Source organism: Caretta caretta, chromosome 6 (assembly GCF_965140235.1).
Source record: "Caretta caretta isolate rCarCar2 chromosome 6, rCarCar1.hap1, whole genome shotgun sequence".
Lineage (NCBI taxonomy): Eukaryota > Metazoa > Chordata > Testudines > Cheloniidae > Caretta > Caretta caretta.
Window position 1 is genome coordinate 3,299,195 of NC_134211.1, and position 23,037 is coordinate 3,322,231.

General features: G+C 44.9%; 1 protein-coding gene across 1 annotated transcript; it reads left to right on the plus strand.

Annotated features, from left to right (window-relative positions):
- Positions 1 to 11,262: 11,262 nt before the first annotated feature.
- On the plus strand, positions 11,263 to 12,195 carry LOC125638704 (olfactory receptor-like protein OLF1). Its single transcript, XM_048854788.2, has one exon. The coding sequence runs from the start codon at positions 11,263 to 11,265 to the stop codon at positions 12,193 to 12,195; it is 933 nt and encodes a 310-aa protein (XP_048710745.1).
- The last annotated feature ends 10,842 nt before the right edge of the window (positions 12,196 to 23,037 follow it).

The following is a 23,037-nucleotide window of genomic DNA, read 5'->3' on the forward strand; positions in this document are numbered from 1 at the left end:
AAAAATCTGGAGTACTCTTGTGGGCAGACAGCTATGCATATCTTTCTTTCAATTATATAGGGGGTGAAAATGTATCATTTTACCCTGGATATGCTTCATACAGAGTAAAATGGATTTATTTGTGGTTTATATCCGATTGGGAGCTAGGGGTCTGCATGCTGGAGCCAGGTATCCTGCTGAGATGGTTTCAGTCTAGATCTGCATTTTTGGGGGTGTGGCCCAGACCCTTGATCTGTGTTGCAGCAGGCTAGCATGTCTGGCTCAACAAGGCAGGGCTCTGGAGGCTCAGGGTGGCAGGGAAAACAGCACATCAGATGACAGGAAGGAGGGAGGGGGGTGCCATGCTTGGAGATACTTTGTTGCAACATCTGCAGATGTGCTGCAGAGATCTTCATTGTTAACCACCAATGACCAAAATATGAAGGGGAATACTGTCACCTCAGTTTCATATTATATTCAAATGCCTCATGGGAGAGACAGTGATCGAGACCAGCTGACTCTCTGGCCCTCTGTGTTCCATTTCCACAAGGAAAGTCACAACAACAACATTAATTGAATGTGCTGTGCACACCTGTTGTCCTGGGAGCAAAGATGATCCAGGGAGCAAATCTCAAAGTCATCCCAGGAAGCAGCTCCAGAGGTATTAAGGGTAATGCTGGTGTGGTTAGCAAACAGGAAAAGATTCAACTCTGATTTTATGGTTCTGATTTTAGGGTTCTGAGCAGCTACTGCTTCCATCCTCAATGTAAGTGAAGGGAGGAAAAACAAAGAGATACCATCAAGTCTTGGCAAACAAGTCAGTTTCAGAACATTTCAGCCTTTAATTGAAATTACAGTGAGCCAGTCACGGGAGGGAGAGGAAGGAATTATTCTGAGAGGAGAAATTTCAAATTTTCTGAACATATTTACCATTCAAAAGAAGGAAAGAGCTTTACAAGGGAGGGAGAAGAATGATGGAAAAGGATACAGAAATAGCTTTAATAGGAAGGTGGAAAACTCCCCCATCGATTCAGGGAATGTCTATACTAAGGCCATTACATTGACTCAGCTATGGTGTACAGCAGTGCCGTAGTGTAGATGCTTTCCACATTGATGAAAGGGTCTTTCTTTCAATGAAGTTAATCCACATCTCCGAGAGGCAATAGTTACCTCAATGGAAGAATTACACTGAGGGTCAGTAAAAGCTAAATGCTTCGCACAGGGTGTGAAAAGATTCCCCACCCTGTTTGACAGAGCTCTGTTCATCTAACTTTTAAGTATAAACCAGGCCTCAGGAAAGCTGCCGATGGAAAGGACTAGTTAGGAAGTCTAGTCCTATCTCCCTGTTATTTCAGCAGAATCCTCTTCGGTTCTTTTTGTTCAGACTAGTTGGAAATATTCCATCTATCCCAGCTTCCCCATACAGACTTTTCTGCATTCTGACTGAGCTCAGTGTCAGGCTGTGTGTGTCTTTGGTGTGCAGTTGGCACTGTGTGTGTTGTGTTTATTGGGCACCTGTGTGTGTGCTTATTGGGCATTATGTGTGTATGTGCTTGGTGTGCGGTAGACACTATGTATGTGCATGTGTTGGGGGGTACAGTGGAGCTGAATGTCAAATGGAGGCAGTTGCGTGTCCCTTGCCCTGCCCACGGCTCAGGCTGGTGTCCCCCCTCTTCTCAGTGCAGGGCTCCTTGTAAGATTATAGAATCACAGGACTCGAAGGTACCTCGTGAGATCATCTATTCCACTCCGCTGCACTCATGGCAGTTCTAAATATTATCTAGACCATCCCTGACAGGTGTTTGTCTGACCTGCTCTTAAAAATCTCCAATGGTGGAGATTCCACAACCTTCCTAGCCTAGTTAATCCAGTGCATAGCCACTCTCACTGTTGGGATGTTTTACCTCATCTCCAAACTAAACCGCCGATTCTTGTCCTACACTGCACTCCCAGATACATTGCTTTCCAGTTTTATTCCTAAACTCTGCTTCACGGAGTATAAATTACAGGAAATAAATAAAATTAAGAAAAGAATAATCGGGAGGGAACTGGCCTGCTCGGAGATATTTTGGAGCAGCTTCTGCAGAGATGCTGTGGAGATCTTCAGAGTTAACCACCAGTTTGGGGAATATCCTCCTTTTTGCAGCCTGCTCTGACCTTGGCATTTTCAGTGAGGACTGCCCCAGGCACCTCTGGGTCACAGGATGCAGAAAGCCAGGAGGAGGAGTTATGAGCATGAGTCTTAGAGGAAGTAGGGACACAGTGTTTCCTGGGCACAGACCTGGGGCGACAGACTTTGGAGTTTCTGAATACTGAGATTGTTGGTTGTTTCTACTGGTGTTCAGGGAAGCAGGACATTGTGTACATTCTTTGAAACCCCACGCCCACAGATTATACCAAAGAATATAGCTGACTTGGATCATCTATACTTCCTCCTAATACAATCGACCCTGCAATGCCTCACATGTTGGCACCACTTAGGAGAAGGGGGCACCAACATTCCCTAGAGCACTGATAATACCAGGAAAGCCTGAACACCCATGGGGGATAATTTCTGTTACCACAGTGAAGAAGGGAAAAGTCGTTACTGGGCCTGTATTGGATCTCCTTGGAGGTAGGTGATGACCACAATGTCCTTGTGAATCTGCAGCCATGGATCAGTGCATGGGCCCATCCCTGTGGTGACCTCACCCTTTCATGTCAATCAAACACTATTGTCAGTCAGCACCACACCTTTGGAGTTACTGGGACATTTTCTAGGTTGGTGGCTGCGACATACCAGGCCAACCCAGACTAATCAGCAGCTGTGTCACACCTGCCTGCTACCTTGCAATGCTTTGCTGAAGTGGCTTCCATCTGGGCCACTCTAAAACAACCGTGAAGCATGGAAATCGTACCTGAGGCATGTGTGTGTAACTGCAGCCTGCCCAGGAATAGATGGGTTACACTCAGGCATTCCCCACCCTTGGTTATACTGCAAGGTGACCCCAGCACACTCCCCATTCTTCAATTTCCTTCCCGAAATGTACGTCCTGTGATGTCCACTCCATTATTTTTTTTTCTCAGCACTAACATGCCTGCAATTCTCAGACATTTCTATTTAAACACACTGGATTAGATAAAAGAATAAAACAAAGTTTATTGAACACAAAGATAGATTTTCAGTGAGTGCAAATAATGAGGCATAGAAGTCAGACATGGTTACAAGAAAAATAGAGCTAGAATGCAACTTGTGCCTAAGTTAATAAATGATGTGAAATTCAAAGCAAAAGTTTCCTCACCACATGCTCTCAGCAGTCTCACTGACCAAACTTCTTAAGTCAGGACCCCTTAAAACCTGATTCACAGGAGAGGGGTCTGTCCTTTTAAATGCACATTTTTCACCCTCCTCCTGGGAAAAAGCCTCCCTACAAAAGGTGGACAGCCTCTCTGAACCCCCCCCCACCTTCCATCTTGACTTCGCTCTCTGGGCTTCCGTCTGGGTCAGAATCTCCTGCGTCTCCCAGAAGGGAAGGTGTCCCTGGTCCAGCTGTTGGCTCACAGCTATCAGCAAGGACAGACCCTTCCCTGGCCAGCAAAATCCCGCTCTTTCCCTCAGGTTGGCCTTGCTTCCAGCTACAGAATCTGGGGTCTGTTCCCACCACAGCGGTTACCAGGACCTCAACCTCCACCTTTGGGGTACATGTTTCTGTGCACCCCAGAGCAGGGCCTGTCCCCTGCCGACCTGCAACTTCCTGGCAGTCAGCAGCTGGGATGGCTTCCTTGTTACAGGTGGAACATTCCCCTCCCCTAGGCACAGGACAGGAGCTGGCTTTGTCCAGCCCCTCCCGCAAGGACTTGCCTTGAGCCCCAGAGCTACAGGAACTGGATACAGACATTCCTGCCCCCAAAGCTGCATGCTTCACTGCTACAGAGGAATTTAAGAGACTCTCTCCTATTCCCCCACTAGCCCATGTGTCCTCAAACACACACCCCCACTCTGGGGCTTTGATCACAAGATTCCTTCCCGCTGTTAACCAAGCCAGGGACAGATTCCACCACATCAAAGAAATGATTCCCCAGTCGAAACAGTGCAAGATTGTGTGCCACTGTGGCAACAGTCAGCTCAGCCTGCAAATCACCAGTTTCCATGTGTACCTTAGCTAAAGGGGCAAGGACTTTCTAACCACCCACCAGTTCTAATTCTGCCATTTTCCATGGCAACAAATCCTTCTCCTGGATCAGGTCCCTCCTGACCACAGAAATCTCTGCACTTGTGTCCCTCAATCCTAGGAGAACTTTCCCATTCAGTTTAACAGCATGCATATACTCACTGCTTGGCTGGGTGGAAGCCCCCTTTACAAATCCTGTGTGGAAGGAGGCAGCAGCCTGGCTCTGAGAAGCAGCAGCTTCATGTGTTACCTGCTGCCTGTTCCCCCTCAGCAAAGGACATTTATTCCTCAGGTGCTCAGTGGACTCACAATCCGCGCACCTCTTGGGCTCCTCTGCGCGTACAGGAGACTTTGGACGAGTAACAGGGGAATGGGGAGGTGAACGCCCAGCCTCCTCTTTCCCTCTGGTAAAACAGTGATTCTGCTTCCCCAACCCTATGTCCCTCTGCCCCTGGTATCTGTTTAGTTGCAGCTTGTGATGGCTCAAAAGAGTCTGCAAACTCAGCCAATCCACCCACTGCATCCACCTTTTTGTCCCACAAATCGTGTTTTACATCATCATTGCACATATTCAGGAATTGTTCCTGACTAACCAAATCACACATTCCTTCCAAGCTTGTAATGTCTATTCCCCTCACCCACCTATCGAACAAATCTCTCATTTCATTCCCATAAGCCACATTACTCAATCCAGATCATAGAATCATAGAATCATAGAATATCAGGGTTGGAAGGGACCTCAGGAGGTCATCTAGTCCAACCCCCTGCTCAAAAGCAGGACCCATACCCAATTAAATCATCCCAGCCAGGGCTTTGTCAAGCCTGACCTTAAAAACTTCTAAGGAAGGAGATTCCACCACCTCCCTAGGCAACGCATTCCAGTGTTTCACCACCCTCCTAGTGAAAAAGTTTTTCCTAATATCCAACCTGAACCTCCCGCACTGCAACTTGAGACCATTACTCCTTGTCCTGTCCTCTTCCACCACTGAGAATAGTCTAGAACCATCCTCTCTGGAACTACCTCTCAGGTAGTTGAAAGCAGCTATCAAATCCCCCCTCATTCTTCTCTTCTGCAGACTAAACAATCCCAGTTCCCTCAGCCTCTCCTCATAACTCATGTGTTCCAGACCCCTAATCAATTTTGTTGCCCTTCGCTGGACTCTCTCCAATTTATCCACATCCTTCTTGAAGTGTGGGGCCCAAAACTGGACACAGTACTCCAGATGAGGCCTCACCAATGTCGAATAGAGGGGAACGATCACGTCCCTCGATCTGCTGGCAATGCCCCTACTTATACATCCCAAAATGCCATTGGCCTTCTTGGCAACAAGGACACACTGTTGACTCATATCCAGCTTCTCATCCACTGTCACCCCTAGGTCCTTCTCTGCAGAACTGCTGCCTAGCCATTCGGTCCCTAGTCTGTAGCGGTGCATTGGATTCTTCCGTCCTAAGTGCAGGACTCTGCACTTGTCCTTGTTGAACCTCATCGGATTTCTTTTGCCCCAATCCTCCAATTTGTCTAGGGCCCTCTGTGTCCTATCCCTACCCTCCAGCGTATCTACCACTCCTCCCAGTTTAGTGTCATCCGCAAACTTGCTGAGGGTTGAATCCACACCATCCTCCAGATCATTAATGAAGATATCGAACAAAACCAGCCCGAGGACAGACACTTGGGGCACTCCGCTAGATACTGACTCCCATCTAGACATGGAGCCATTGATCACTACCCGTTGAGCCTGACAATCTAGCCAACTTTCTACCCACCTTGTAGTGCATCCATCCAGCCCATACTTCCTTAACTTGCTGACAAGAATACTGTGGGAGACCGTGTCAAAAGCTTTGCTAAAGTCAAGGAATAACACGTCCACCGCTTTCCCTTCATCCACATAACCAGTGATCTCATCATAGAAGGCAATTAGATTAGTCAGGCATGACTTGCCCTTGGTGAATCCATGCTGACTGTTCCTGATCATCTTCCTCTCGTCTAAGTGCTTCAGAATTGATTCCTTGAGGACCTGCTCCATGATTTTTCCGGGGACTGAGGTGAGGCTGACTGGCCTGTCGTTCCCAGGATCCTCCTTCTTCCCTTTTTTAAAGATTGGCACTACATTAGCCTTTTTCCAGTCTTCTGGGATTTCCCCCGATCGCCATGAGTTTTCAAAGATAATGGCCAATGGCTCTGCAATCACAGCCGCCAATTCCTTTAGCACTCTCGGATGCAACGCATCCAGCCCCATGGACTTGTGCACGTCCAGATTTTCTAAATAGTACCGAACCACTTCTTTCTTCACAGAGGGCTGGCCATCTCCTCCCCGTGCTGTGCTGCCCAGTGCAGTAGTCTGGGAGCTGACCTTGTTCGTGAAGACAGAGGCAAAAAAAGCATTGACTACATTAGCTTTTTCCACATCCTCTGTCACTAGGTTGCCTCCCTCATTCAGTAAGGGGCCCACACTTTCTTTGGCTTTCTTCTTGTTGCCAACATACCTGAAGAAACTCTTCTTGTTACTCTTAACATCTCTCGCTAGCTGCAACTCCAGGTGTGATTTTGCCTTCCTGATTTCACTCCTACATGCCCGAGCAATATTTTTATACTCATCCCTGCTCATTTGTCCAATCTTCCACTTCTTGTAAGCCTCTTTTTTGTGTTTAAGATCAGCAAGTATTTCACTGTTAAGCCAAGCTGGTCGCCTGCCATATTTACTATTCTTTCTACACATTGGGATGGTTTGTCCCTGTAACCACAATAAGGATTCTTTAAAATACAGCCAGCTCTCCTGGACTCCTTTCCCTCTCATGTTATTCTCCCAGGGGATCCTGCCCATCAGTTCCTGGAGGGAGTCAAAGTCTTCTTTTCTGAAGTCCAGGGTCTGTATTCTGCTGCTTTCCTTTCTTCCTTGTGTCAGGATCCTGAACTCGACCATCTCATGGTCACTGCCTCCCAGGTTCCCATCCACTTTTGCTTCCCCTACTAATTCTTCCCAGTTTGTGAGTGGCAGGTCAAGAAGAGATCCCCCCTAGTTGGTTCCTCCAGCACTTGCACCAGGAAATTGTCCCCTACATTTTCCAAAAACTTCCTGGATTGTCTGTGCACCACTGTATTGCTCTTCCAGCAGATATCAGGATGATTGAAGTCGCCCATGAGAACCAGGACGTGCGATCTAGTAGCTTCTGCGAGTTGCCGGAAGAAAGCCTCATCCACCTCATCCCCCTGGTCTGGTGGTCTATAGCAGACTCCCACCACGACATCACCCTTGTTGCTCACGCTTCTAAACTTAACCCAGAGACTCTCAGGTTTTTCTGCAGTTTCATACCGGAGCTCTGAGCAGTCATACTGCTCCCTTACATACAGTGCAACTCCCCCACCTTTTCTGGCCTCCCTGTCCTTCCTGAACAGTTTATACCCATCCATGAGAGTACTCCAGTCATGTGAGTTATCCCACCAAGTCTCTGTTATTCCAATCTCATCATAATTCTTTGACTTTGCCAGGACCTCCATTTCTCCCTGCTTGTTTCCCAGGCTTTGTGCATTTGTATATAGGCACTTGAGATAACCCGCTGATCACCCCTCATTCTCAGTATGAGGCAGAGGCCCTCCCCTCTCACACACTCCTGCTTGTGCTTCCTCCTGGTATCCTGCTTCCCCACCTACCTCAGGGCTTTGGTCTCCTTCCCCCGGTGAACCTAGTTTAAAGCCCTCCTCACTAGGTTAGCCAGCCTGCTCGCGATGATGCTCTTCCCTGTCTTCGTTAAGTGGAGCCGGTCTCTGCCTAGCAATCCTCCTTCTTGGAACACCATCCCATGGTCGAAGAATCCAAAGCCTTCTCTCCAACACCAGCTGCGTAGCCATTCATTGACTTCCACAATTTGATGATCCCTACCCCGGCCTTTTCCTACCATGGGGAGGATGGACGAGAACAACACTTGTGCCTCATACTCCTTTTTCCTCCTTCCCAGAGCCACGTAGTCTGCAGTGATCCGCTCAAGGTCATTCTTGGCAGTATCATTGGTGCCCACGTGGAAAAGCAGGAAGAGGCAGCGGTCCGAGGGCTTGATGAGTTTTGGCAGTCTCTCCATCACATAGTGAATCTTAGCCCCTGGCAAGCAGCAGACTTCTCGGTTTTCCCGGTCAGGGTTCCGCAGTTCTAGCTTCTTTTGATCTTCACTCTAACTTATTTTGCTTATTTTTCTGTCCTTATTTCCCTTACCTGAAATAAGCAATCAGAAACTAACAAAACAGTAATCACTTTGTCTATTCTCCACCCACAACAGCCAAAATTCACTTAAAATCACTACCAGAGTCTCAAAGCTATCAGCTGTGCACAGATCCTGCTCAGCTACACCACTGTAACGTGTTGGGTCACAGAAACCCCTTTGGGACTGCCACCCGATTTGCTGAGTCTCCCCCTGAGCCTGTTTTCCCAGCCAGCTTGGGACTTCAGTACCTTACCATGTCTGAGCTAGACACGCTTGCCTGCTGCAAACCCAGATCCAAGTCTCAACCACTTCCCCCACAAGCTGCAGGCTTCACTGAAAACAGCTTAAGAAGTACTCCTGTCTCCAGCACTCAGATAGCCAGCTCCCAATGGGGTCCAAACCCCAAATAAATCAGTTTTACTCTGTACAAAGCTTATACAGGGTAAACTCATAAACTGTTTGCCCTTTATAACACTGATAGAGAGATAGCACTAACATTCCTGCAACTTAGCTTCTCATATATTTCTATTTAAACACACTGGATTAGATAAAACAATAAAAAACAAAGTTTATTGACTACAAATAAGGAGGCATAGAATTCAGAGATGGTTTCAAGAAAAATAAAGCTAGAATGCAACTTCTTCCTAAGTTAACAAATGATGTGAAATTCAAAGCAAAAGTTTCCTCACCACATGCTCTCAGCAGTCTCACTGACCAAACATCTTCGGTCAGGACCCATCCCCCAGTCCAATGGCTGCTTCCTTTCTCCCTTCAGATGCAGAATCAATGGGCAGAGAGAGGGGGAGAGAGAGAGAGCGGTGCCTTGGGATGTCTGCACCTTCTTTTCAGAGTCCTATTCCCCCTTTGAGAAATATTTCCACCTGTTTACCGTAAGACAAAGTGTCTTTGTGGAAGGATGTTCCCTGATGCTTTTTCCTCACCTATTTAGATACATAATTAAGTAGAACACACATTTCTTTGTTTGAGACAGAGCAGTTTGCCATCCTCAGTTTTGAACATGTATTTATAACACAATACAGTGTAATCTTATAACTTCACATCCATAATATAAAAATATTATCAATATTTGTGAGGAGAGCATGACTAATTTTAGTTGACTCATAGATTTATTTAGCATCTTATAGCTGAGCTCTGTGTGCAGATCATATGCGTGCAAGATGGACAGTTTTGTGAACTGCACAAGTCCATAGCATGCTGTGGCCTCCCCCTGAGCTCCTCTGGTCATCATGTGGCCGGCATCAAGCAAAATGAGTGAACCTGTCTTTCCTACTTTGAGGAGTAACCTAGCAAGGGAAGGACATAGGATAGCATGGTGATTGGAGTGCTATAAATAGCTAGATAATCTGGAGTACTCTTACATGTCTTAAAGGTTTTACATTCCACCAACTGGGGCCAGGACAATGAGATAACTCTCAAACCAGGAATGACAGAGAAGATATCAGCTACACCTGCAAACAGTTACTACGTTTCACCTGATCTAACTTTCTGGTCCTTTGATTCCAAATTTGTTGCTAAGGCTGGTTGAAAATTTTTCTTGAGAAGTTTTTTTGATAGGAAATTGGATTTTCGGTTTAACTATTTTTTCCAAGAAGTTACCTTTTCCCCGGAAATTATAAGCTTTCCATCAAAATACCAAATACCCATCCTCCCTAACCATGGCTGTGGGACTCTGGTGATGTTCCAGGTCAGTTCAGCAAGAGGAGAGTCCATCATGCATCATGGTGGATGTAGTCCAGCCTGGGAGCCTGGCCCATGGATTGTTGGTGTGTAGTATCTGAGGTACCCTGATGGTATTTCTGAGTCAAATTATTAAGTTTTTACTGAGAAGATTTTGGTCTTCACAAAACAAACAAACAAACAAACAAACAAACAAACAAAAAAACCCTTTGTGGCTCAGGTATACACAATACCCAGCCTGAAGTGAAAACAGCAGGAAGAAATACACATCTAACCTCATACTCTGTAAATCTGGCATAAATTGCATCATTTAATAAACCAGTAAGAAAGAGTCAGTCAAATTAGTCCCCAGGGCAACAATTACACCAAGGATGACTTTGGTTAACTGAATTAATTAATTACGTGTTATGGCTCTCTGAGCTCAGCTATTCCCAGTTGCTTCAGGAATCATGTCCCATAGATCACACGTCTTAGTATAAAGCTTCCCGAATGGTCCAAACTGGCAATTTCTGTCAATGATTAAACACCACCACAGCTATCTCTATCTTCTCAGCAGGTACGTGCTATTGTCCTGAATTACAGACACGCACGCACGCAAGCACCTTGGGGATCAGCAGGTATTGAATTCCAGACCTACAGCACTGAAAGCCTCAGCCCCAACTCCTGCCACTTCAGCTAAAGGAGCGACCTCCTTGGTTAGAAAAAAGTAGGCAATTACCTAGTCACTGAAGCCAGGGCTTCCCATGATATCTCTGGGTTTTCATACAGGATAAAGTAAATGCCAAAAAGCTTACAAAGCATGGTAAGCAACTTTACCCCAAACGGACACGCCAAGCCACAGAGCTCACCTTGCCCAAAGAGTGTGGAAAGATTGACACTCCTTTACTCTCACTCCTTCTTTCACTAAGGAATAATCCCTTCAGACTGATTCTCTCCCAGCAGAGTCACAAGTTGCTGTTTTCTTTTCGGATTCGTGAACAGTAATAGTTGTGTGTGGGACATGATTAACCTGTGTGTCATTGTGTTTGCACAGAGTGTGCATTTTATCGAACATCTGGAATGACCAGCTGTGAACACCTGGCTCTGTGGACTAAGCCCTTCCCTGAGTGGGTACTGATGTCCACTGAGAAACTGATCTCCATTTATCCTCTCTTACCTCTTTACAGAGAAGGGACAGATTTTCCTCACAATCGACCTGCTCACATCTCTGTAGATGCCTGATCTGTGTTCAGAGGACATGGGAAATCATTCGGATGTGACTGAGTTCATTCTGTCAAGACTGACAGCTCGTCCGGAGCTGCAGGTCCCCCTCTTTGTAGTATTCCTACTGATTTATGGTATCAACCTGCTGGGGATTGGGGCGATGATCTTGTTAATCACAATTGATCCCCGACTCCACACCCCCATGTACTTTTTCCTCAGGAATTTGTCTTTCTGTGACCTCTGCCTTTCCTTGATAATTTCCCCTCAGATGCTGCTGAATTTCTTAGCCGAGAGGAAAAGTATTTCTTACACAGCCTGCACTGTGCAAATGTATCTCTCTATCATTTTTTCAGATATTGAGTGCCTCTTGCTAGCTGTGATGGCATATGACCATTATGTGGCCATCTGTAACCCTCTGCTCTATACGGTCACTGTGTCCAGACATCTTTGCAAACAGCTGGTGGCTGCTGTGTACGCTGTGGGGGTGGTGGATTCAGTGATACACACGTGTTTTACATTTCGGCGGTCATTCTGCAGCTCCATCATCATCAATCATTTCTTCTGTGACGTCCTCCCACTGTTGGTGCTCTCCTGTTCTGACACCCACATCAAAGAGATTGTGATCTTTGCTTCCATGAGCTCCACTCAAGTGATCAGCTTTGTGAGTGTCCTCCTCTCCTATGTAAATAGCATCTCCGCCATCCTACAGATCCACTCTCCCGAGGGCCGCCACAAAGCCTTCTCCACCTGCACTTTCCACTTGACCTCTGTGGTCCTGTATTTTGGCACCCTCTTCTTCAAGTATTTACGTCCCACCTCCATCTATTCCATGGACCCAGACAAAGTGACCTCAGTGTTTTACACGCTATTGATCCCCATGTTGAACCCGCTCATCTACAGCCTGAGGAACATGGAGGTGAAGGATGCCCTGAGGAAAGCAATGAATAAACTCCTAACCAATTCTTGAATCTTTTTAATTGTGTATTGGTTTAGTGGTGGGAAATGGAAATAGGTGAATTCAATTCCCAGCCCATTAAAAGTAATTTCGTAGAGCCTGTGGGAGTATTGTTGTTTATTGTATTGTTGTTATTATTATTTTTTCTATTCCTACAAGGTCTGCAGGCCCAAACTGAGATCAGTGGACATAACATGGGAAGCATCACAAGGCCAGAGAGAAAGAATGATTTTATAAGCTGGTGGCCAGGGGCATCCACCTTGAGGATGAAATGTTGAACTTCAGATCTCAGGACATTGTCTGGCAGTTCCAAAGGGATTTCTGTGACCCAACGAGTTACACAGAGTTTTAGGAATAAAATAAGGAAAAAAATTGCAAAAAGTATGTGTGTGTGTGTGTGTCCGTGCGTGTGGGGGGGGAGGAGGGCAGGGGAAGATAGCACAAGAACCCATGTACTTCAATTGCAGGAAGGGTGGTTTAGGTTGGACATTAGGAAAAACATCCCAACAGTGAGGGTGGCTGTGCACTGGAATAACTTGCCTCGGAAGTTTGTCGAATCTCCACCATTGGAGATTTTTATGAGCAGGTTAGAGAAACACCTGTCAGGGATGGTCTAGATAATACTCAGTTTTGCTGTGTGCAGGGGAGTGAAATAGATGATCGCACAAGAAGCCCTGCACTTGGAGGAGGACAGATGCCAGGCAGAGCACTGGGCAGCGCAAGGGACACACACCTGCCAACAGTTGATATTCAATTGATATTCAGCTCCACTGTACCCTGCACCACATGCACACACACAGAAGGAACAGTACACACACACAGAATGCCCACTACAACTCACACAGGGTGCCCACTACAAACAACACACACAGTGCCAACTGCACACAAAACACACACACACAGCCTGACACTGAGCTCGATCAGAATGCAGAATAATCTCTACTGGGAAGCTGGGACAGCTGCAATATTTCTAACTTGCCTGAACAAAAAGAACTGAAGGGGATTCTGCTGCCCTGGCAGGGAGATCTGACTAGTTTTCCTAACTGGTCTTTTCTATCGACATCTGTGAAGGTTCCTTCCCCACTCTGAACTCTAGGGTACAGATGTGGGGACCTGCATGAAAACCTCCTAAGCTATTTTTACCAGCTTAGGTTAAAACTTTCCCAAGTTAAAACTATTTTACCTTTTGCCCTTGGACTTTTGCAGCCACCACCAAATTTTTAACCGGTATTATTATTAGGAAAGAGTCCGTTTGGAAACGTCTTTCCTCCCCAAAATTCTTCCAAACGTTACCCCCTCCCCCTTTCTGGGGAAGGTTTGATAAAAATCCTCACCAATTTTCATAGGTGACCAGAGACCCAAACTCTTGTATCTTAAGAACAATGAAAAAAACACTCAGTTTATTAAAAGAAGAATTTTAATAGAAGAAAAAGTAGAAAAGAATCACCTCTGTAAAATCAGGATGGTAAATAACTTACAGGGTAATTAGATTCAAAACATAGAGAATCCCTCCAGACAAAACTTTAAGTTACAAAAAGACACAAAACAGGAATATCCATTCCATTCAGCACAGCTTATTTTCTCAGCCATTTAAAGAAATCAGAATCTAATGCATATCTAGTTAGATTACTTACTAAGTTCTAAGACTCCATTCCTGTTCTGTCCCTGGCAAAAGCATCACACTTACAGAGAGAGAGGCTTTGTATCTCCCTCCCCCCAGCTTTTGAAAGTATCTTGTTTCCTTATTGGTCATTTTGGTCAGGTGCCAGAGAGGTTATCCTAGCTTCTTAACCCTTTACACGTGAAAGGGTTTTTCCTCCGGTCAGGAGGGATTTTAAAGGTGTTTACCCTTCCCCTTATATTTATGACAACATCTATTCTGAGACCTGGTTCAGGCTTAAAAAATAGATCAACAGAGCTCTGTCGCACAGGGCGGGGAAATTTTTCACACCCTGTGCAAGGCAGTAAGTTTGTGCTGACCCTAAGTGTCATTCTTCCATTGACCTACCTATTGCCTCTAGGGGACGTGGATTAACTACATTGAAGGAAAAACCCTTCCCTCAATGTGGAAAGCATCTACACCATGGCGCTGATGCACACCAATGCTGAGTCAATGTAATGGCTTTAGTATAGACATTCCCTGACTCGAAGGGGGGGGGGGGGTCCCCCTTCCCATTAGAGTGATTTTTCTCTCCTATTCCATCATTCTTCTACCTCCCTTGTAAAGCTCTTTCCTTCTTTTGATGGTAAATATGTGCATAAAGTTTTACTCTCAGCATCATTCCTTCCTTCCCCACCCATGAATGCCATTTCAACTAAAGGCTGAAATGCTCTGAAACTGACTTGTTTGCCCATGACTTGGTGGTACCTCTTCTTTTTTTCTCCCTTCACTTACTATATGTTAGGAGGGATGGAAGCAGTACCAGCTCAGAACCCTAAAATCAGACATAGAGTCAAATCTTTTCCTGTTTGCTAACCACACCAACATTACCCTTAATACCTCTGGAGCTGCTTCCTTGGCCAGAAGAGGTTAAATTTGGCTTTGATGACATTGAGATTTGATCCCCGGAGCATCTTTGCTCCCAGGACAACAGGTGTGCACAGCAAATGGAATTAATGTTGTTGCCGTGTATTTCCTTGTGGAAATGGAACACAGACCGGCAGAGAATCACCTGGCCTGGATCGCTGTCTCTCCTGTGAGGTCATTTTAGCATTATACAAAACTGAGGTGACTTTATTCCACTTTATTTGTTGGTCACCTCTCCAAAAGTCTCTTTAAGTAATTTCCCAACATTGAGACACAAATCTCTTTTTTAGTAATTTCACAGGTTTGGGACACAAAGGTGTCCAGAAATGAGTGAATTTCTTCTGGACTAATAATTTATTGTCAAAAATAATGCCATTCTGATTCACCTGAAACTCTTCACAAATTTGTTACAAATACGCTGAATAGCTTTTTCCCAAAACAATGTTTGTGTGTCGGGGGTGGGGTGAGGGGGGGATTTAGATGCCAGTCAGAATGCAGCCACTGTAGGAGGCAGTGGTGGGCCTTCCCTTTGGAATTTTTAGCACAAGAGTTGGGGTGTTCACCTGTGAGGTGGGAGATCCAGGTTCAATTCCCCCTTCTGTCAAGGGTTTGGAAAAGCTCTGTGTGACATTACACTCCATATGCTTTATGAAAATATGCATATGAATATGACATCACTGGAATATGCTTTATGATGAGTGTCCCTTGTAACATATCATTATAGATGTAATAATCTAGTAAGTGTGTTCATTCTATTTGTTTACATGGATTATTTTTATGTCTGGAATTAGGAGAATAAGATATAAACTTGTATTACTGATTTAGACATATTAAGTGGAAGTCATTAAAGATGCTTCAGAATCAATGAACTGTGAATGGCTTTGTTTACCTGTAAGCCTTTTTCTGTACATGTGTGAGGAACAAGGAAGAATGGAGATTGGAGTCTTACAGTGACATGTGTCGATGTCACCAGACACTGAACTCCATCTTGAAGCTGGTACTTTTCCTGAGCGGGGTGGGATTCCAAACAAAGTTTTCCCACCTTGGGGAAGTTCTATATAAAGTGGGGAAGCAAACAATGAGTGCCTTCAACTGGCTTAAGGTATCCTCACAGTGATAGCTGCAAGCACCTGGAAACATAACAACTGTAACCACAGGGGTGGGTGAGAACAGGCTGGACCCAGGTTAGAAAAGGCATCCGGTCTGAGAAGGATTTTACCTGAAATAACAACTGGGGTGAGAAGTTAACATTTGTAACTGATTTCTGAGTGTATTAAGCTTAGCCCTGCACATTTTACTTTGAGATTTACTTTGTTCTATCTGTTATGACTTAAAATCACTTGAATCCTACTTTTTATACTTAATAAAATCACTTTTGTTTATTTATAATCTCAGTGTGAGTAATTTTTACCTGGGGGGCAAACAGCTGTGCATATCTTTCTTGAAGTGATAGAGAGGGCAAACATGTATCATTTTACCCTGTATAAGCTTTATACAGAGTAAAATGGATTTATTTGTGGTTTAGATCCCATTGGGAGCTGGGTATCGGCGTGTTCAAGACAGGTATCCTACTGAGGTTTTTTTCAATCTAGATCTGTAGCTTTGGGGGTGTGACCCAGACCCAGGGTCTGTGGTGTAGCAGACCGGTGTGTCTGTTTCAACAAGGCAGGGTTCTGGAGGCCGAGGATAGCAAGGAAAACAGGCTCACAGGTAATTTCAGCACATCAGCTGACCATCCCAAAGGGGGTCTCTGAGACTGAACCCGACAAATTATGCACTTGGGTTACCTGCATTTCCAAAAAACACCCCAGCCCCTGAGTGTGCTATTTCAGTCTGGGTTTCTCTCAATCTCTCCTTTCAGAGTTGTTCTACTGTGGATAACTCATTTAATAAGCATTAAACAGCATTATACAGATTAAAATTGATTTATTTGGGGTTTAGATCTGATTAGGAGCTGGGTATCGGAGTGCTCAAGACAGGTATCCTCTTGAGGTCATTTCAGTCTAGATCTGCAGGTTTGGGGGTGTGGCCCGGACCCTTGTTCTGTGTTGCAGCATGCTAGCATGGCTGACTCATCAAGGCAGAGTTCTGGAGGCCCAGGCTGGCAGGGAAAACAGCACACCAGATGACAGGAGGGAGAGATGGGGGGGTGTCATGCTTGGACATACTTTGTTGAAGCAGCTGCAGAGATCTTCAGTGTTAACCACCAGTGACCAACACATGAAGTGGAATATACTCACCTCAGTTTCAAATTATATTGAAAAGGCCTAACGGGAGAGACAGCAATAGAGACCAGGTGATTTGCTGGCCCTGTGTGTTCCATTTCAAGAAGAAAAGACACAGCAACAACATTAATTGCATGTGCTGTGCAAACTTTTTGTTCTGGGAGCACAGATGCTCCAGGGAGCAAATCTCAAAGTCATCCCAGGAAGCAGCTCCAGAGGTACTAAGGGAAACTTTGGTGTGATTAGAAAACAGGAAAAGATTCAACTCTGATTTTATGGTTCTGATTTCAGGGTTCTGAGCAGGTACTGCTTCCATCTTCAACTCATTATAAGTGACGGGAGAGAATACAAAGAGGTACCACCAAGTCATGGGCAAACAACTCAGTTTCAGAGCCCTCCAGCCTTTAATTGCAATGACAATGAGCCATTCACGGTAGGGAAAGGAAGGAATTATTCTAAGAGATGAAATGTCAACTTTTATGAACATATTTACCTATCAAAAGAAGGAAAGAGTTTTACAAACGAGGGAGAAGAGTGATTGGAAAAGGAGAGAAAAATAGCTTTAAGAGGAAGGGGGAAAACTTCATCATCGAGTCAGAGAATGTCTATACTAAGACCATTGCATTGATTCAGCTTTGGTGTGCAGCAGCGCCATAGTGTAGATGCTTTCCATATTGATGGAAGGGTTTTTCCATCAATGTAATTAATCCATGTCTCCAAGAGGCAGTAGGTAGGTCAATGGAAGAATGACACTGAGGGACAGTACAAGCTAACTGCTTTGGACAGGGTGAGGAAAATTTCCTCACCCTGTGCGACAGAGCTCTGTTGATCAAATTTTTAAGCATAAACCAGGCCCCAGAGAAGCTGCTGATGGAAAAGACCAATTGGGAAATCTAGTCTTATCTCCCTGCCAGGGCAGCAGAATCCCCTTCAGTTCTTTTTGTTCAGGCAAATTGGAAATATAGCAGCTGTCCCAGATTCCCAGTAGAGATTATTCTGCATTCTGACTGAGCTCAGTGTCAGCCTGTGTGTGTGACTTTGGTGTACAGTTGTAACTGTGTGTGTTGTATGAAGTGGGCTCGGTGTGTGTTTGTGTGTAGTGCGCACTCTCTGTGTGTGTTTAGTGGGCATTATGTGTGTCTGTGCTTGGTGTGCAGTGGGCACATGTGTTGGGGGGTGCAGTGGAGCTGATTGTCAAGTGGAGACAGGTGCATTTCCCTTTCCCTGCCCACGGCTCAGGCTGGTGTCCCCCCTCCTCCCAGTGCAGGGCTCCTTTTAAGATCATAGAATCATAGGACTGGAAGGGACCTTGAGAGGTCATCTATTCCACTCCCCTGCACTCATGGCAGTGCTAAGTATTATCTAGACCATCCCTAACAGGTGTTTGTCTAAAATGCTCTTAAAAATCTCCCAGTGGTGGGGATTCCACAACCTTCCTAGGCAAGTTATGTGCACAGCCACCCTTACTGTTGTGATGTTTTTCCTAATGTCCAACCTAAACCTCCCTTTCTGTAATTGAAATCCATCGGTTCTTGTCCTATCCTGTCCCCCCACTCCCCCAGAGACATTACTTTGTAGTTTTATTCCTAAACTCTGTTTAACAGATGATAAATTATAGGAAATAAATAAAATTAAGAGAAGAATAATCGGGACAGTGCTGGGATGCTCAGAGATATTTTGTAGCAGCATCTGCAGAACATGCTGCAAAGATCTTGAGTGTTAACCACCAGTTTGGGGAGTATTCTCCATTTTGCAGCCTGCCCTGACCTTGGCATTTTCACTGAGGACTGCCCCAGGCACCTCTGGGTCACAGGAGGCAGAAAACGAGGAGAAGGAGTTATGAGCATGAGTCTTAGAGGAAGTAGGGACATAGAGTTGCCTGGGAACAGACCTGGAGTGACAAACTTGGGAGTTTCTGAATACAGCGATTGTTGGCTGTAGGTTATTTCTACTGGTGTTCAGGGAAGCAGGACTTTGCGTACATTCTTTGTCACCTCTCCTCCAAGGATTATACCAAAGAATATAGCTGACATTCATCATCAATTTTTCCTCCTTATACAATCAACCCTGCAGTGCCTCACAGGTTGGCACCACTTAGGAAAAGGGGGCACCCATATGCTCGGGACCACTGATAATACCCGGCGAGCCTGAACACCCGTGGTGGATAATTTCTGCTACCATAGTGAAGAAGGGAAGAGTCATCACTGGGCTTGCCATGGATCTCCTTGCGGGGAGGAGATGACTGCAATGTACTTGTGCATCTGCAGCCATGGATCAGTGCATGGGTCCATCCCTTTGGTGACCTCACCCTTTCATGTTTATCGAACACTACTGTCAGTCAGCATTACAACTTTGGTGTTACTGGGATATTTTCTAAGCTGGTGGCAGTGACATATCAGGGTCCAACCCAGAGTAATCAGCAGCTGTGTCAGAACCTTGCAATGCCTTGCTAAAGTGGCTTCCACCGGGGCCACTCACAAACAACGTCTAGCATGCAAAGTGCACCCTTAGCCTCTGTATGTGTAACTGCAGCCTGACCAGGAATAGTTGGGTTACACTCAGGCTCTCACCACCCTTGGGTATACTGCAGGGTGACCCCCAACACACTCCCAAGTCTTTGATTTCCTCCAGAAATGTGCGTCCTGCGCTGCCCAGTCCTCTCCTGGACAATACAAGCTACATTGTCCATTATTTCTTTAATAGCACTAATATGACTGCCACTTAGCTTCTCAGACACTTCTATTTAAACACAGTGGATTAGATCAAACAAAAAAACAAAGTTTTTTGATGACAAAGATAGATTTTAAGTGAGTGGAAATAAGGAGGCATAGAAGTCAGACATGGTTTCAAGAAAAATTAAGCTAGAATGCAACTTCAGCCTAAGTTAACAAATGATGTGAAATTCAAAGAAAAAGTTTCCTCATCACATGCTTTCAGCAGTCCTACTGATGAAACTTCTTCGGTCAGGACCCCTCCCCCAGTCCTATGGCTGCTTCCTTTCTCCCTTCAGATGCAGTGAATCAATGGGCAGAGAGAGAGAGAGAGAGCGAGAGAGCGGTGCCTTTGGATGTCTGCCCCTTCTTTTTATAGTCCTATCCCTCCTTAAGAAACATTTCCACCTGGTTTCCAGAAGATGAAATGTCTGTGTAGAAGGATGTTCCCTGCTGCTTTTTCCTCACCTTTTTAGGTTATCTTTGTTTCCGTTCCTGCTTGACGACTCTGGTTACTGTTTAGATACAAAATTAAGTAGAACACACCTTTCTTTGGTTAAGACAGACCAGTTTGCCAGCCTCAGTTTGCAACATGTATTAATAACAAGATACAGGGTCATCTTATACCTTCACATACTTTATCAAAAAATTTGTATTAATATTTGCAGTGAGAGCATGACTATTTCTTGTTGACTCACAGATTTGTTTAGCATATAAAAGCTGAGCTCTGTGTGCAGATAATATGCATGCAAGAGGGATAGGTTTTTGAACTTCAGAAATCCATAGCATCCCACAAATACTTGTTAGGATATAGATATTCAGGCCTGTTTGTAAAGGCCTATACTCTAAGAATTTAGGTGTATTCTTATTGCTTGGCTAGTTCTAGAGGTATAAAAGAAAGAAATCACTGTCTGCCAGTGTAAGGGCCTTCTCTTACTGTGACAGATTGAGGCCCTGTTCTTAGGCTAAGGCCTTTGGCTAAGCAGCAGAGGCAGCCATAAGCTAGGAAGCGAACAGTCACATCCTCACATTCCAAACTAGTCACATTGAAATAAGGTGCTATTGGGCTGTTAGGCTCTATCAGGACAGGATTGTATTCCTATCACCTCCAGAGAAAGGGAAGTGCCTAGAAAATGTAAAAGGAAACTTAGTTTGATAGCATCCTGTCTGGCAAGAACTCACTTATCAATAGCTGGGATGTGAAATCCTCGCTTCTGTGTTGTCTTGTCATTGTAGTTCCCACTTTGCTATTGTTTGTTTGTATAATCTCTGTCTGGTTCTGTGATTGTTCCTGTCTGCTGTATAATTAATTTTGCTGGGTGTAAACTAATTAAGGTGGTGGGATATAATTGGACAATATGTTAGGATTGGTTAGTTAAATTTCAGAAAAATGATTGGTTAAGGTATAGCTAAGCAGAACTCAAGTTTTACTATATAATGTGTAGTCAATGAGGAAGTGAGTGGGTGTGGGTGGGGGTGGGCATGGGCATGTGGGTGAGGGAAATGGGAGCAGGGAATGAGGGTAAGTAAAATGGAATCATGTTTTGCTAAAGGGTGAAATGGGAACAGGGAAGGGGAGTGGGGAAATTGGAATCATGTTTGGCTAAGGGTAGGAATTGGAACAGGGACACAGGTCTAAGGCTCTGTGGTGTCAGAGCTGGGAAGGAGGACACTAAGGAAGGAAACTGGAATCATGCTTGCTGGAAGTTCACCCCAATAAACATCAAATTGTTTACACCTTTGGACTTTGAGTATTGTTGCTCTCTGTTCATGCGAGAAGGACCAGGGAAGTAAGTGGGTGAAGGAATAAGCCCCCTAACAATACTGTTTTACGTCATCACTGCACATATTCAGGAATTGTTCCTGAGTAACCAAATCACACATTTCTTCCAAGCTTCTAATGCCTTTTCCCCTCACCCACTTATCTAACAAATCTCTCATTTCATTTACATAAGCCATATTACTCAATCCAGATCCCCGCTTAAGACTCCTGTAGGTTTCAGTTGTAATCTGAAACTGTTTCAAAACCATAAATTTACCATAGTTTGAAGCATCATCAATAAGAATCATCAATAGAAATCTTTTTGAATATGTCCAGAGCTCTTTCAGTCAATTTTGCGACCAATGTGCTCATTTTTTGATTGTCAGGAAGTGTATGGAGGGTGCACAGACTCTCAAAGGTGATGAAATATTGAGCAATATCACTGGACTCATCATATCATGGAGATATTCGCTCCCATTGTGTATTTTTGGGGAAGTGGGGTCAGCTTCTGGAGGGATTTGTCTCTTCCACTACATAACAACAAGTTCAGGCTTCTGAGCCTCAGTCTGGGCCTGTATTTCTCTATCTCTTAACCACAGGGCTCATTGTCCATGATTGCTTCTGCTTTCTTAGCCCTTTTGTGGGCAGCTTCTTCCCTGGCTGCCTATGCCTCTTTGAGCTTCAATTGAAACTCCAGGTCCTTTGCCTTCTCTTCTGCTTCCAGTCTGGCCAGCTCTACGTTAGCAGCTGCCTCACTGGTAGTCATTTTCCTGCTTTTTTGTGCTGGGCCACACCCCCTCTGCAGTTCACTGAAACTGAGATTCACTCAGTTCAGGGGCTCCTTAGTTAACAGAGACTTTCCGAATACCCAGTTTTCAGCCATTCTGGCAGTCTGCAACATCTGCAGTTCTAGCTTCTTTTGATCTTCACTCTTACTTATTTCACTTATTTTTCTGTCCCTACTTACCTTACCCGAAATAAGCAAACAGAAAATATCAAACCAGTAATCACTTTTGTCTATGTGCCACCCACCGCAGCCAAAAATCACTGAAAATCACAACTAGAGTCACAAAGCAATCAGCTGTGCACAGATCCTTCTCAGCTACGCCACTGTTATGTGTTGGGTCCCAGAAACCCCTTTGGGACTGCCACCCAATGTGCTGAGTCTCCCTGTGAGCCTGTTATCCCTGCCAGCTTGGGACTTCTGTACCTCACCTTGTTTGTGCTAGACACACTTGCCTGCTGCAAACCTAGATCCAAGTCTGAACCACATCCCCCACAAGCTGCAGGCTTCACTGAAAACAGCTTAAGAAGTACTCCTGTCTCCAGCACTCAAACACCCAGCTCCCAATGGGGTCCAAACCCCAAAGAAATCCGTTTTACTCTTTATAAAGCTTATATAGGGTAAACTCATAAATTGTTTGCCCTCTATAACACTGATAGAGAGATATGCACAGCTGTTTGTCCACCCCCGCCCCTCCCCCAGTATTAATACATACTCTGGGTTAATTAATAAGTAAAACGTGATTTTATTGAATACAAAAAGTAGAATTTTAGGTGGTTCCAAGTAATAACAGACAGAACAAAGTGAATTACCAAACAAAATAAAATAAAACATGTAAGTGTAAG

What these genes read in the sequence shown, in the direction of transcription:
- LOC125638704 (XM_048854788.2), top strand. Translation starts at nt 11,263, where the DNA reads ATGGGAAATCATTCGGATGTGACTGAGTTCATTCTGTCAAGACTGACA.